Here is a 14,062-nt window from a genome sequence, read left to right on the forward strand (position 1 = left end):
CCTAGACACAGAAAATTGTAGTAACTAGATCCCTAACAAAAACTGCTGCACTCTTCCCAATGAGGATTTTTATTCATGATACCTGCTTCTAATTAAATAAATGCACTATATTTTACATACTAAGGCCCAATCCTTTGTTCTTTGAAGTCAGTGACAAAGCTCCCATTGAGTTCATGGGAGAAAATGTAGCTCCTTTGTTAAGGCTTCCATTATAGCAATTTCAACTAGTAGGTTTTTAAAACAAACATTAAGCTTTGCCACCTTTCCCTGCAGGCAACAAGGAGATCCTGATACTCCTTCTATTAGGCAGAGAGTACTAGAAAGGAAAAGCTTGGTCTTATAAATTATGTTCCACTTTGATGCCATTTGTTTTTCTTTTTGTTACTGTAAAGTGCCAGAATGGACATATTATTGTCTTGCATTATCTTTGTTTAAGAAATTTTCTTGAAATTCAATGTTGTAGCAATTTATGCCATACATGGCATGTTTATGCTCTAGAGAACATATCAAATGAAACCAGCAGTATAGAAAACCATAGCTTATCTATATTTCCTTCACAGTTTTGACCCATCACCAGTTCATCTGCTAATGAATTGTAATATAAAACATGCTTACAAAAGCCAAAGCATCCAGCTTCTTAAATGGGACCATATTTCTAAAACACACTTACAAAATGCAGGTTTATAAAACAATGATTCTACAGCTGCACAGCCCAGGATGACATAACTCTTTTGAAGCAAAAGGTTACCTGTACATTTGATGCCCCATCCCAGAGGTAGGGAGCAGATACAAAACAAAGAAGGATTCAAAATACAGGATCATAGAATCTACTATGTTGGAAAAGACCTTTAAGATCATCAAGTCCATCTTATATTTATGGGGAATTAGAAAGAAGACAGTGTTTCCCTGCTAAACAAGAAAAGAAGGTTCTGTGCTGTGCCCACGTCTGCAGCGCATGATAGAGAGCTCAGGGTGTAAGCCCATTGGCTTTGGCGAGCTTAGAGCTAGGTTTTCATTATAGTTTACCTTTTACTTAAGCAACAAATAAAGCAGCCACTTCTTCACTGTTCTTAGCACCCCACTGAGAGCAAGGTGCTGAGGTGTTTTGAAGATTTTTGGCTTTCGTGCTTAACGCCATGTTGTATTGGCAGTTAACCAAAAAATAGCACTTTGGTTTCAGTGCATGCTGAAGTGTTTTAGGCTAAATGTGCATTAGTCTCATCCTAACATCCACACTGGCTGTGGACTGCAGATTCTAATGAAATGGAACAGATGGGAAAAATTAGAGAAAAGGAGAAAGAAATCCGCTGTGTAACTTGTGTACATTAGGTCTGAAATTTAAAACCTTCAAGCTGATATCCAGGGTTTTTTTTTTAACTTCCAGCTTTGTTCCAGCCAGTGAACAGTGCTTGTAAGTACTGGTTGCAATCTAAATGTTATCATTTTTGTCCACAGTTAATTCCATGCACAAAATTGTTCCACTTGAAGTTGAAGTTATCTCTGCAAATCAGTCTCTTTTTATAGAGTGCTAAGCATTTAACCCATGAAATATGGTCACTAAAAGTATTTCTGCTCTAAATATTTCTGCTGTAAATGTGAAGAACAGTAACGTCTGTTTTTGGAAGAAAGCCCTTCCATGATATGCATAAATTGCTGGCTATATCCTCTCAATCTGACACAATCCTAAAGGACTTAGTCAACAGCATTTCCTGTTGTGATATTTTAATGTGAACTTGGTCAAAAGTCTTGCTATTACATTGACATTCACAATAAGAATGCAATGGCAGAAAATACAGAGCAACGAAATATAATCATGTCGTGCAGTGTATTTTAAATGTTTCCAACAAAGAAACTAAAATATGAAGCAAAGCTCTATACGGTGCAGCTAATCTAATTTAGTAGGAACACACTGATGGTTTGGGATTTTTTAGCTTGTTTAGTTTAAATCAGTGTGAATGATGCTGTTCATTCTATTCCATTGAAAACTCTCTTAGCATGAGAGTTGGAAAAGTATCTATTGGAAATGAGCACAAACGAATACTACCATGTATCTGAAGCATGCTTGTATTGCCTAAATACTGTGGAAAGTGTGCCAAAACCAGCTTGGTATGTAGTTCTGTATATCCAAAACAGGATATACAATCATGTGCTAGTTCAGCCTGCAGTTTTTAAACAACTAGATGGGACTTTAGTACTAAACATTTCCACTGGCACAATAGCTGGAATGCAAGAGTTTGAAACACAGACCCCTAAGCTTTGGAAGTGCATATAAACCTTTGCTGGTAAAGCTGTATGATCTTTTTTTCCTCATCATTTTTATAACTAGCAATGGCAGATTTTCAGGATCAGAGTTATTTAGCAGTGGTCTATTTTAGTTAGATTCTGGGAACTTTAATTTGTTCTTTTGCTTTGCAGAAGAAATTAGTCTAACCTCTTCCCAGTTTGTCAATGAAAGTTTTGTCATTTACTTAAGTAGAAGTTGAAGTATGTATGTGATCTAAACATGTGCAAAATGGCTATTAAATTGGGTCAAGGCTTGTAATGGAGTCAAAAATCCTCTCCAGAAAAGACAGATGGAACCACAGTTCTCCACCTAACTCCTTATATAAAAGAATATGTACATATGCCTTGCAGGGTTTTCTGAATATCAGCAAATAGCAACTGTGTCAGATGGTCTGAAAAGTGAGTTCGAGAATAAGAGTTTGTCCAGGCTGCAAAAACAAACTATGTTTGGAAATGTATTAGCTAGCAAATTTAAACAACCAGTTTTAAATACAGTCCAAGTAAGGCAAGTTGTATTTAAAATCATGTAGGTTAACTCTAAACTCCCTCCCTTTTCTGACAGAGTTCAAGTAGCATGTTTTAAACATGGCTTGCTTTGTCTACTGCTAATGCATGAACTTGTATTCAAATTCTGTTTAACATGTCAATCGATACAAATAAGGAAATATCAGCAGGGTCATCTTAGCTCAGTGCTTTACACAGCATGCTGAGCATCTTCATTTTAAACGCAGTAGCGTATAGTAAGATCCTACTTGACTATGCATTTTTGAGTCTATTTTCAGAAGCAGATGGCACCAAAGCTCCAACTCCAAGATGGAGGTGATCTGAAACACAGAACAGTCTGTTACCTTCATCTTACTAGGAGGATGGTGCTCCTAGGCTATCAGTGCAGAGGCAAGCAGGGGAGCTGAAAACCCATGCTTCAGCAACTGATGGTTTATACTCATCTGTGTGACTTAGCACTGCAATTAGGTAGGAGCACAGGAATAACACAGCTATATTTATCATGTCTCAACAAGAATGTAGTGACCAGAATCTCAGCTTTTAGTAACCTAGTTTTTCTGCCTGGAAGTGTAAGCATTTACCAATGATGACAATGTAAGAGAATGACAGGAGCTCGAAAAAGTTTCCTTAAACCCACCAGCTTTGATGTACTTTGTGAATTGACCAACTGTATGCTAACATACCTCTCATATATATGACAGTGGAAGGCTTTGCCTTACCTCAGGATCAAAAGCATAACTGCACTACCATTTCTTATTCTTCTTTCTTTTTTTTCTACTAGACTAAGTGTAAACATCAACTTGATGAAAGCCACTTGAGGTTGTTCTGCATGTGTCAACTGTTTCAGGTAGATGCAGGGAGGAAGTCAAACTACCACAACAAAGCCCACCTCTGTACACATCCAGCATTAAGTAATCGTATTCAGACATAAACTTTTCACACCATTGGTCCAGGTTGTTCCCAAGTCTTTCAGTTTCAGGTTCCAATGAATCCAAAATGATGAAACTGAGACTTGAATTGAAATCTGAGCGTTTTGATGGACAAGTGCACAAGTCTAAAATGCCCAGGCAGCCAGTTCTCACATCATTACTGAGTCAAAGCTAAAACTACTGCTACTACAGCAGCAGCAGAAGTCTATTTCATTAATGGGCAAAATAGCCACAAACTGTGTAAATTTTGCGTGAAGCCTAGTTAAGGGCATTGGATCTTAACTCTCAATTACCAAAGTATTTCACAGGATTAATTAGGACTACCATTAACATTTAGGAGACAATTGAAAATTGCATGATATTTGGCATGACTGGACATAAGAAAATGTCCATAGTATAGCTAAAATTTTCAAGGGGCAAGATCACATTGGTAAGAGTTTCAAAACATCCATGAAGTTCTTTCAAATAACTTGATATTTTAGAGGATAGGTGTTATAACTGTAGTTCTACACTGGGAAACTGATATGGTAGAAATTAAAGGAAGGGAGATGTTACTATTTTATTTTTCTAAAATTTGATCATATGGATGTTTAAACATCTGTTGATTTTCACTTTTAGGCTACTGATAGGAAAAAGAGGACTGAATTTCCCTTGAAGCGTTTGGAGGTCTGAGTCATGGGACTTAGAGCCCTTGAATACTAGAACTATTTGATTAAGTTTGGGAACTTAAATTAGCAAGACTTTGACTTTACAATGAGTTCATCAAATTGCTGTTTGGTGTAAATAACCTTACACCAAACTGAGAATAATGCAACCAGATAATTTAATGGAGTTACATCGTGGTTGAATTGTAAATCTAAATCATCTACAGGACAATTCCATTAAATTACCTGTTACAAAAGAGGTGCTTCTAAAAGAATATAGCTTCATTATATATAAAATAGCTGGTATTTTTGAGTATTAGTAGAAAAACCCACAGGACTTTCTTCCAAACACTAGTCCAAAAAATCACCCACATTTTGTGCATACAGTTTTTATGTCTTTTTTAATTGAAGACTGCAAATAAATTTACAAGAAAAAAAATCTGTGATGTTCATAAAAAAGCATTCTTTCATATATCTCACAGTGGAAACAGAAAGAACAGCATACCACTTGGCTGTTATATATATATATATATATGGCTTGAATTCTTAGCCATCTAGGGTCAGTGTTGTACTGAGATTTCCCAACTGTTTCCTGCTTCAGAGAAGTTGTCCTACAGTGCAATACTGACATGGTTTAGTGTCTTGGTGCATACACAGCACAACTGATACAACCAGTTTCCTCAGCTTTACACTTAAGGTTTTTTGGTTTTTTTAATAACATTCATTTATTAGATATTCTTCTTAGCACAATATGTCAGTATTTAAAATAGATTTTAAGTCATTATGGTATATGTGGACAGCATATAGAATATCTAAATTCTTTTTAACTGAAAATATGTTTTTTATGAAGTATTTACAACATTAGTGGACATACCTACCAAAGTAAGCTGATGTGCGGAGCCAGGGTTGGGAGGAGGAGGTGTGTTAAACAGTTCGTATGCCTCTACAGAAAATATGTCAAATGTTTGCAAAATTCATGTTTTTGAATAAGAGTTAAAAATGAAAAAGAAAAAGGGGGGGGGATTCTTTGTAATACTTTTTAAAAAAATTTCCATTTGTTGCAATCTCACATCTAATGAATTACTGAAATGTCTTGAATCTAATTTAATGGTTGCAAAATTATTTGCTGATGAAAATCTCCTGGTTTCTGTGCTGGTGAGAAAAAAAATACCGAGATGTTTCTTATGAGGGCAAAAGGTTTGTCTCTATCTCTCTGTTAACACTTTCCATGATAATGGAAGACAACACTTCATACTACAGGCAAAAGTCTCATTGATTTTAGTGGGAATGTTCCTTGCATATATGCTGCAAGAGCTGGGCAAAAAGCAGTGGGGAGACTGTTCACAATTTTTTTCTATAAGTGTAATAAAACAATATTTTAAAAGGCGTAAACCAAACCGCAGTAACTTATTTAATTAGCTTTAAAAACAGTATGTTTCCCTTATCAAAAAGATAGATGAGTGTGACTTTGGGATTTTTGTATCTTGCCACATTTTCATGGATTATCTCATTTCCCTCCATTTCACATCCCTCTCCCTTTTAGATCTGTATTATGACTGCTCTGCTTGTGACTGGGGCCTGAGTGCGCTTCCTGCTGCAGCAGTCCAGGGATATACCCTGCTCAGGTTGTGCCGGCAACTGCGAGAGCAATGCCTCTGCAGCCTTCACAGCTCTTGCAAGCTGAGACACCAAGACCAGAAATACACCCTTCTGACAAAATCCTGGTTGGTGTAAATTGGCAACAACCCCCTGGATCCATGGAGCTACATTAGTAGGCACCAGTGGAGAAGCTGAATCTTGAACTGAAAAAAAACCTTCAAAACCCCAGAAAACCAAACTAATTTTTTACTGTGTTTAGGACACAACCTTTGGATTTTTAAGCCAGTAGGATAATTACTATGCACTAGTTGAGCAATTCGTTATTCTTTCATGAGTTACTAGATTCAGTTTTTACAGAAACAGAGTAAGAGCTGAAAACCTTGTGTTTCCACAGAAAAGGTCACACACAGTGTAGCTGCAGACCCCCCACCTCGTGATGCCTCAATATGACAGTGGTGCCTGACCTGGAGACCCATGTCTGTGTGCCTCTGAGAGTGCCCTGGCTCCCTGGGAGGGATGGCAAAGCCTGCTGACAGAGTGAGTCCCAAGGAAAGCTGTAGCCTGTCAAGTCTTGAGTTTCAGGTTTTCAGCCAGATACTGGTGTCAATTTTCAAATCTTACTGATCCTGACCAACTCTTAAGCATGGAGAAATGAGCGATCTGGATCTCATAAAGCACCCAATTCACTATGCTCATAACACTTATATATGCTGATGCACACACACTCTTACAAAGGGTGTTCTGAAGTATTGTATTACATGGCCTTTTGATTGGGATCATTTGCAAGAAAACAAACTCATGCTTCTTTGAGAATTTTTTTTTTTCCTAAAAATACATATTCTTCTTTTTCTGAGTTTAGATATATTTCACTGGTGGATTTTCCCATTACAAGTAAGGCACAACTGTTACCATGTATCGAGTTCTCAAATCCCAAATTTAAGTGGTAAAACAAAACCCAGACTGAAGTGCCGCAGTCTAGGATGTGAGTATTGCCTTTTAAAGCTTAATCGGAATCTTGTGTTCAAGCTACTGTTCTTTTTACTTTTGGTTTTATTAATCAAGGCCACTTGCCTTTTACCGTTACTTACAATGTTTTAAGTCCTAGCTACAATTTTTCACTAGATGGCAGGATTCCACTGTCATCTGTTATCAGTGGCTTTATTTATAAAGCAACAGTTGCCCATAATTAGGAAAAAAAGTCCCAAGTCTTGCAAAGTATCAAAACAAACGAAAAACTTAACAGTAATGAGAAAACGATACATACACTCAATAAATCATAGATCTGTTACTGAATATGAGTAATATTATGGGCTGGCAATCATCGAAAATAATAGTGAAAGATGTTCTTTTCTTGACACAGGAACTAAAAGGACCTTCTTTTATAAAATAAGGTAATTTACTGTTTCTTACTGTAACTTACTGCTATTTGTGAAAAGGTTAACTGACCTAGTAAATTAAATCTAACTAATTAATAAATATATTGAGAGCTTAAGAAAATTGGAGCTTAAATAGCTAAACCACTGCTCTAATATACTACATCAACGTACAAAAAGCTTAACACTCAATGTGCTGGACTACCAAGATACTAAAAGGTGATAAGATACATTTTAATCTCTCTCCCTCAGTTTAACAAGGCAGAATACACTGTATGATGATCAGTCCCAGTATCATTTCAGCCAGTGGCATTTTGCTGACCTCTGAGCTCTGGACAAAATTTGTCTTTCTTGCCTAGTAGAACAGAATACAGCTCCATACAGTTACATAAGCCTTAATAACCATGACAAATCTTCATTGTTGCACCAGTGGAGAAGCTGTTGCAATGGAGTGAACATTGATTTTTAACAAAAAATACTTTTTAACTATGATTTTTGCAACTTGGGGTTACCAGTTCCTATTTTTTATTTATTCTGAATTTCTACTGTCTGTCTTGCTCTCATTTTATACATGAAAATAGTTATGAAGTGTTCAGTAATTTTTAGTGTTGCTCATGAAATAGAAAAGGGAATGTTTGGCATCTATTAAAGCTGCTTCTAAGACTGGATAACTTTCCAAAACCAGAGATAACTCAGTGTAATGCTTTCCAGGATTCCCAAAATAGTAAGAATATTTTCTCATGATAAAAGTGTATTTATTCTATGCCTAGAGTAGAAAAAATATCATAAATAGATGACTGTAACAGCATTTCCTAATATGAGATTCAGTTTCGTGCTGTGCCGAGTGCATTCAAAACCATGCAGCGAATCAAACGGGAGCTGAAAGGTACACATCATTTCACTATTTCAAACTTTTAACATTTAAGGTGATATTTGCAATGCTAGCAAACTACTAAAAAGTAATCTTTTACTGACACAAACATAATCAGCACTGGTAGAATCTCTGCAAAACATGTTAGCACATTCAAACAAGCATCACAATAAGACCCACACCAACCATTTCACTGAAAGCAGTATATATTTAAACAAACTGTTCACAAAACACTGATAACATCTTTCTCTCATGATCCTACCTTGGCGATTTGCAAAGGCTGCTTTTGCTCCTTGCCACCTTGCAATCTAAAGCCCCAAGGCGCCCCTCCGCTCATAGCAATGCAGAAATAATCCCCTGTGCCCATTTTCCTGGTGCAGTTAGGCAGCATTCATTTACAGAACATGAAAAATTTGTCTTGCAGATGTTCAGCGAGCTGGAGGTTTGTCTGCCAGGCAGAGCTGGAGCCCCAGAGCACCACACTGTTGCTACTGCTGTGTACTGCACTAGCAAATGTAGTCATTCAGAAGAATGTAAGAGCTCCCTCCGGTCAAGGGCACAGCCCACTATTTCGTCAGATTTCTATGCTCAGCCCACCTTCAAAGTAAAGTAAGTAACATTGAGGAAATGCACACAAAGAGACTCGGCCATGAGGCAGAAAAGACTGTTTAAACATGACTCTTTTGACAGCTAAATCAAAACAACAGCAAAAAGAAGTGTACGTTTCCCAGTGACAATTTAGGATGTAAGTTTACTTCCTTAAATGGTGCCAGACATTTTAAACTCTAATGTACCCATTTCTTGCATTCATACTCCAAACAAAGAAGAAAGCAGAATCTCAAGTGAAACCGCACATATAACTGAATAACTGATAACACTTAGATTGAACTGGATTTATGATTTTCATCTCTACCCTGCATTTACTTTCTGCAGCACTGAGAGTATCCAAAAAAAAAAAAAAAAAAAAAAGAAAGAAAAAAGAAAGAAGAGATTTTTAATTTCCCTTTCTTGGAATTGTTTCTTTTGCTGGTTCTCTCTAACCTCAGTATAGTTAAACATCCACTGCTATTTAGCAATGACCTGAATCATTATTGGATCCTAATAATATCTGTTCTTATGCAGCATGTTGCTTTTCCTACCAGAAAGGGGAAGAGGATTAGTGGAACGAAGTATCGGATCTCTGTCCTGATGCTATCAATGGATGATTTGCATTGTGCCATTAAAGGGGAACCTTACTATGAAAAAAGATTCAGTGGGAAATTAATTTGCTGGTGCCTTGCAAGACCTGGGTTCAGTTCCATTCCCTGTTGCTGACTTGGGGTAACGCATACTGTAAACAGCTGAGCTCCTCTATGTCTAGTTGGAGTGGTTTAAGAGGCGGCTGTTCTTCACCAAGGGACGAATATTCCCCTAGCTGAGTGTTAACAACTGAGTGCATAAGTGCTCCTACTCAACACAGCCTTAGGTCAGTTAGCTTGGCTTAAATCACATTGCATTTTGAACTAAGCTGGACCTAAAGGAGAGTGTTCAGCAAGTTCAGCAAGAAACATCTTTAATGACTAGAATAGTCTGTGAGACAAACACTTCTTGCTCTGAGACCCAGGTTGCTGGGGATTGATGTCAGATTCCCAAAGCATAAATTCCACAAAGGTCCCTGTATTAAGTGGTTTTGGTTGGCTGGTAGGGTGTTTTGAGCTTTTGTATTAGGCTCTCTTTTATTGTTTTGGTAAAAAGGAATAATCAAATCTGAACTTTTATGACTGGAGTGTTGGAATGGAAGGTTATAGGCTCTTAGGAAAGACAGGCCAGGCAGACAGGGAGGAGGTGTAGCTGTTTATGTCAATGATAGGCTGGAGAGTATGGAACTCTGCCTGGGAACGGGTGATGGGTCAACTGAGAATTTGTGGGTCAGGGTCAAAGGGAGAACTGCAATGGGGGACATTACTGTGGGGGTCTGCTATAGGCTGCCCGATCAGGAGGACTCTGTGCATGAAGCTCTCTATAGACAGACAGGAGCAGCCTCACGCTCGCAGGCCCTTGTCCTCATGGGGGACTTCAACCATCCGTGTATCTGTTGGAGGAACGGTACGGCCTGGCACAAGCAATCCAGGAGGTTCCTTGATTGTGTGGAAGGCAACTTTCTCTTGCAAGTGGTAGAGGAGCCAACAAGGAGAGGTGCCATGCTTGACCTCGTGCTCAGCAACAGGGAGGGGCTGGTAGGGAATACGACACTCCAGGGCAGCCTTGGCTGCAGCGATCATGAGATGGTCGAGTTCAAGATCCTTAGGGCAGTAAGAAGGACACTCAGCAAGCTCACTGCCCTGGACTTCAAGAGAGCAGACTTCGGCCTCTTCAGGAACCTGCTTAGTAAGGTTCCATGGGATATAGTCCTAGAGGGCAGGGGGGCCCAAGACTGCTGGTTGATATTCAAGGATCACCTGCGCCAAGCTCAGGAACATTGTGTCCCAACAAGAAGGAAATGGGGCAAAAAGGCCAGGAGGCCTCCATAGGTGCATAAGATGCCGCTGAGAAAACTTACAGAAAGTGGAAGGGAGGACAGGTGGCCTGGGAAAAATACAGGGAAGCGATGGACCAGGTCAGGAAAGATAAGGCCCAGTTAGAATTGAGTCTGGCCAGGGATGTCAAAGGTAACAGGAAGGGGTTCTATAGGTATGGGAAACAGGAGAACTGGCTACTTTGGATTTGGAGAAGGCTGAGGTTCTCAAGACTTTGCCTCAGTCTTCACTGGCAAGTGCTCTGACCACGCTGCTCAAGTCTTGGAAGGCAGATGCAGGGACTGTGAGAATGAAGACCTTAGGCCCACTGTAGGAGAGGATTAGGTTTGAGACCATCTTACGAACCTAAGGTGTTGTTCGATGAGAAACTGAATATTAGCCAGCTTCAGTGTGAGCACGCAGCCCAGAAACCACCTGTGTGCTGGGCTGCATCAAAAGGAGCGTGACCAGCAGGTCGAAGGAGGTGATCCTGCCCCTCTACTCTGTTCTCCTGAGACCCCATTTGGAGCACTGTGTGCAGTTCTGGTGTCCTCAACATAAAAACGACACGGAGCTGTTGGAGCAAGTCCAGAGGAGGCCACGAGGATGATCGGGTGGCTGGAGCACCTCCCGTATGAAGACAGGCTGAGAAAATTGAGGCTGTTCAGCCTGGAGAAGAGAAGCTGTGTGGAGACCTCAGAGCAGCTTTCCAGTATCTGAAGGGGGCCTACAAGGATGCTGGAGAGGAACTCTTCATCAGGGAATGTAGTGATAGGACAAGGGGTGATGGGTTCAAACTGAAAGAGGGGAAGTTGAGGTTAGATCTAATGCAGAAGTTCTTTCCTGTGAGGGTGGTGAGGCACTGGCACAGGCTGCCCAAAGAAGTTGTGAATGCTCCATCCCTGGCAGTGTTCAAGGCCAGGTTGGACAGAGCCTTGGTGACATGGTCTAGTGTGAGGTGTCCCTGCTCATGGCAAGGGATTGGAACTGGATGATCTTAAGTTCCTTTCCAACCCTAACCATTCTGTGGTTCTATGATCTCTGTTTCTAAACTTCTTCATATACTTATTGTAGAAAAAAATTAAGGAGAAGCACCCCTGCATTTGAATGATCATGTATTTTATGGTAATTTGTACTAGATATAGATGCTTCTATCTCCTTTGACCATAAAACAGGACTGTGTAAAATGATAAAACAGTCGTTTAGTTGTTGCTCGGGAGTTTTATAACAATGATTCCAAACAAATTGCTGCTTTTTTTTCCCTTCTGAGAGAGATTTTGTTGCTTGCTCCACAGTAAGAAAAACATGTGAACTCTGTAACTATCTCTGAGTATCTATAGCTTCTCGTAGGAAGTCATCCCTAACTACATTATGACAGAACGAATCACCATTTCTTCTTTGAATCTGGATCCTACAGATTGATTTGATGTCCCCTGCTTCTTGGAACAGAGGAAACTGACTGAGCAATCCTCACTCACATTTTGCAAGCACTTATTTCATAGACCTCTTACATATCCATCTCAGTCATCTTTTTTCAGTGGAAAAATAGAATAGTCGTTCTTTATACAGAAGGTGTCTCACACCTTTCATTATCCTCCTTGCCCTTCTCTGCATCCTCTGTCATTCTGTATCCTTTTTGAGGTGGAGGCCTGGAATGCCACACCATCTTTGGACTGCAAAGTTGGGATTTTTGCCATAACATGATGTCATGTCTTTTGTTCACTATTTGCTAACCCAAACATTTCTAGCACTAGATTTGCTTTTTCAGGTGCTGCTGAGTAGATGTTTTCATGGAACTATCTTTTAAAAGTTTAAAATGTTGTCTGATGATAGTCAGTTCAAACCCCATTGTTTTATATGTGAATTTATGGATTTTTTTCCCCATGTGTATCGCTTTATATTTCTAAGGCATGTTACAGTATGGCTGCTTAGTTTTCTTAGAAGCCTTTGGTGAAGGAATTTGTTGAAAGCCTTTCGTAAATCCAGGATCAATCAGATCACTCTTATCCACGTGTTTTTTGATCCCCTCAAAGGACTGCCTTATGTTTGTGAGGCAGGACTTCCTTTTATGAAAACCTTTTCAACTCTTCCCAGATAAGTTATATTTATCCAGATGTCCACTTTTCCATACTGAAGTTTCCATCTATTTGTTTTGTACAGATATCAGGCTGACAGGCTTGTTGTTTTCTGAATCTCTCTTGGAACGCTTTTGTGGAAAAAATGGCACTCATCTCAGGTAAGAATTTTAAGTAAGAGTCAGCTATTTCAGCCTTGAATTCCTTTGAAGCTCTGTGTAGTCTAGCTGACTTCTTAATTTTATTTGCCTCATCTACTGTCACTTGTCCATATATTTTCTTTTGTTATTGTAATAACAATTTATGATTCTGAAGTTTTGCTATAAGTGGATTTATCTAAAATCTAATTTAAATCACACAGTTTTGTAGCTGAGTTTGGAAGACATTCTGCAAAGATGAGAAGAAATAAGATGTATGTTTGTCTTCCATTCAGCGATAAAAGGAAATCTGTCATTTCACTGACAGTTTCCTACAGTAGTATCCTAGGTCTGGAATTCTTTGAAAATGCAAACCTTTCCAACCATTCCTTAGTAATGAGGAAGAGAGAGAGGGAAAGGGGATATCATGATCTCTAATTTATGGGCAGCATTTCACTGCTGTAAATGCCCAGATGGTCTGATTTCCTCCTTTTTATGCATTTCATTTTCTTTTCCTATCTGATCTTTTCATATAAAATCAACATAAGCTAGTTAGCTAAAAATGCCTGTTTTAACAGCTTTCTAGTAGATTCTACCTGTATCATCTGTAAACAATTTAATAAATAGACTACTCAGTTTGTTGTAGGATGTGATTTTAGCCAAATGGGAGAATCAGTTGGAAGGGAAAGGAAAAAAAAAAAAAAAAAAAAAAATTGTCAGTGCTTATTCAGTGCTTATTTGTTTGTTTGTTAATTGCATGAAAAAAAGCCACTTGTAAATATACAGCTAGTTTAATGGAACAAAAGATAAAATCATAGCCATGCCACTTAACAAAACATGACATAACATGCCATACAGTCTCTTTGAAATGAAGTGGAAATGGCCTCTTCTAATGTATCCTTCAAACCAGGTATTTTCTAGAGGTGGCTTCTAGAAGCTGGTAATGTAAAGCAACGTAGCATACATTATTGTCCCCAGCCCTTGCCTAGTAACATTCCTTGTTTCATAGTAGTACAGCTCCGTAATTGCCTAAGTTACAAGCAAATTTCAAAGGCAAAGCTAAACATCATTTCCCCAAACCTAACGGAAGTAGAAAAATACATTTCTGCTTACTTCCTACCTGTAATTTTTGCTCTTTCGACTTTAGAAACA

The 14,062-nt window shown here is 38.7% G+C and overlaps 2 protein-coding genes across 8 annotated transcripts in view; one reads left to right on the forward strand and one right to left on the reverse strand.

The window, feature by feature from the left end:
• The window catches only part of SYNPO2 (synaptopodin 2), an 85,896-nt gene extending 77,183 nt beyond the window's left edge, over window positions 1-8,713 (reverse strand). Inside the window, exon 1 of the mRNA XM_030481077.1 lies at window positions 8,466-8,713. Within this exon, the coding sequence (XP_030336937.1) occupies window positions 8,466-8,594 (129 nt within the window). The 5' untranslated portion in view covers window positions 8,595-8,713. The remainder of the gene's footprint in view (window positions 1-8,465) is intronic.
• Window positions 1-14,062, forward strand: part of SEC24D (SEC24 homolog D, COPII coat complex component) — a 212,554-nt gene that overhangs the window by 135,343 nt on the left and 63,149 nt on the right. For all 7 annotated transcript variants that reach the window (XM_030481066.1, XM_030481062.1, XM_030481063.1 and 4 more), the window contains 3 exons: window positions 6,354-6,496; window positions 8,628-8,812; window positions 12,859-12,934. The gene's annotated coding sequence lies outside the window, so the exon portion shown is untranslated. The remainder of the gene's footprint in view (window positions 1-6,353; window positions 6,497-8,627; window positions 8,813-12,858; window positions 12,935-14,062) is intronic.

The sequence above is a fragment of the Strigops habroptila genome, chromosome 3 (genome assembly GCF_004027225.2).
Source record: "Strigops habroptila isolate Jane chromosome 3, bStrHab1.2.pri, whole genome shotgun sequence".
NCBI classification, from domain to species: Eukaryota; Metazoa; Chordata; class Aves; order Psittaciformes; family Psittacidae; genus Strigops; species Strigops habroptila.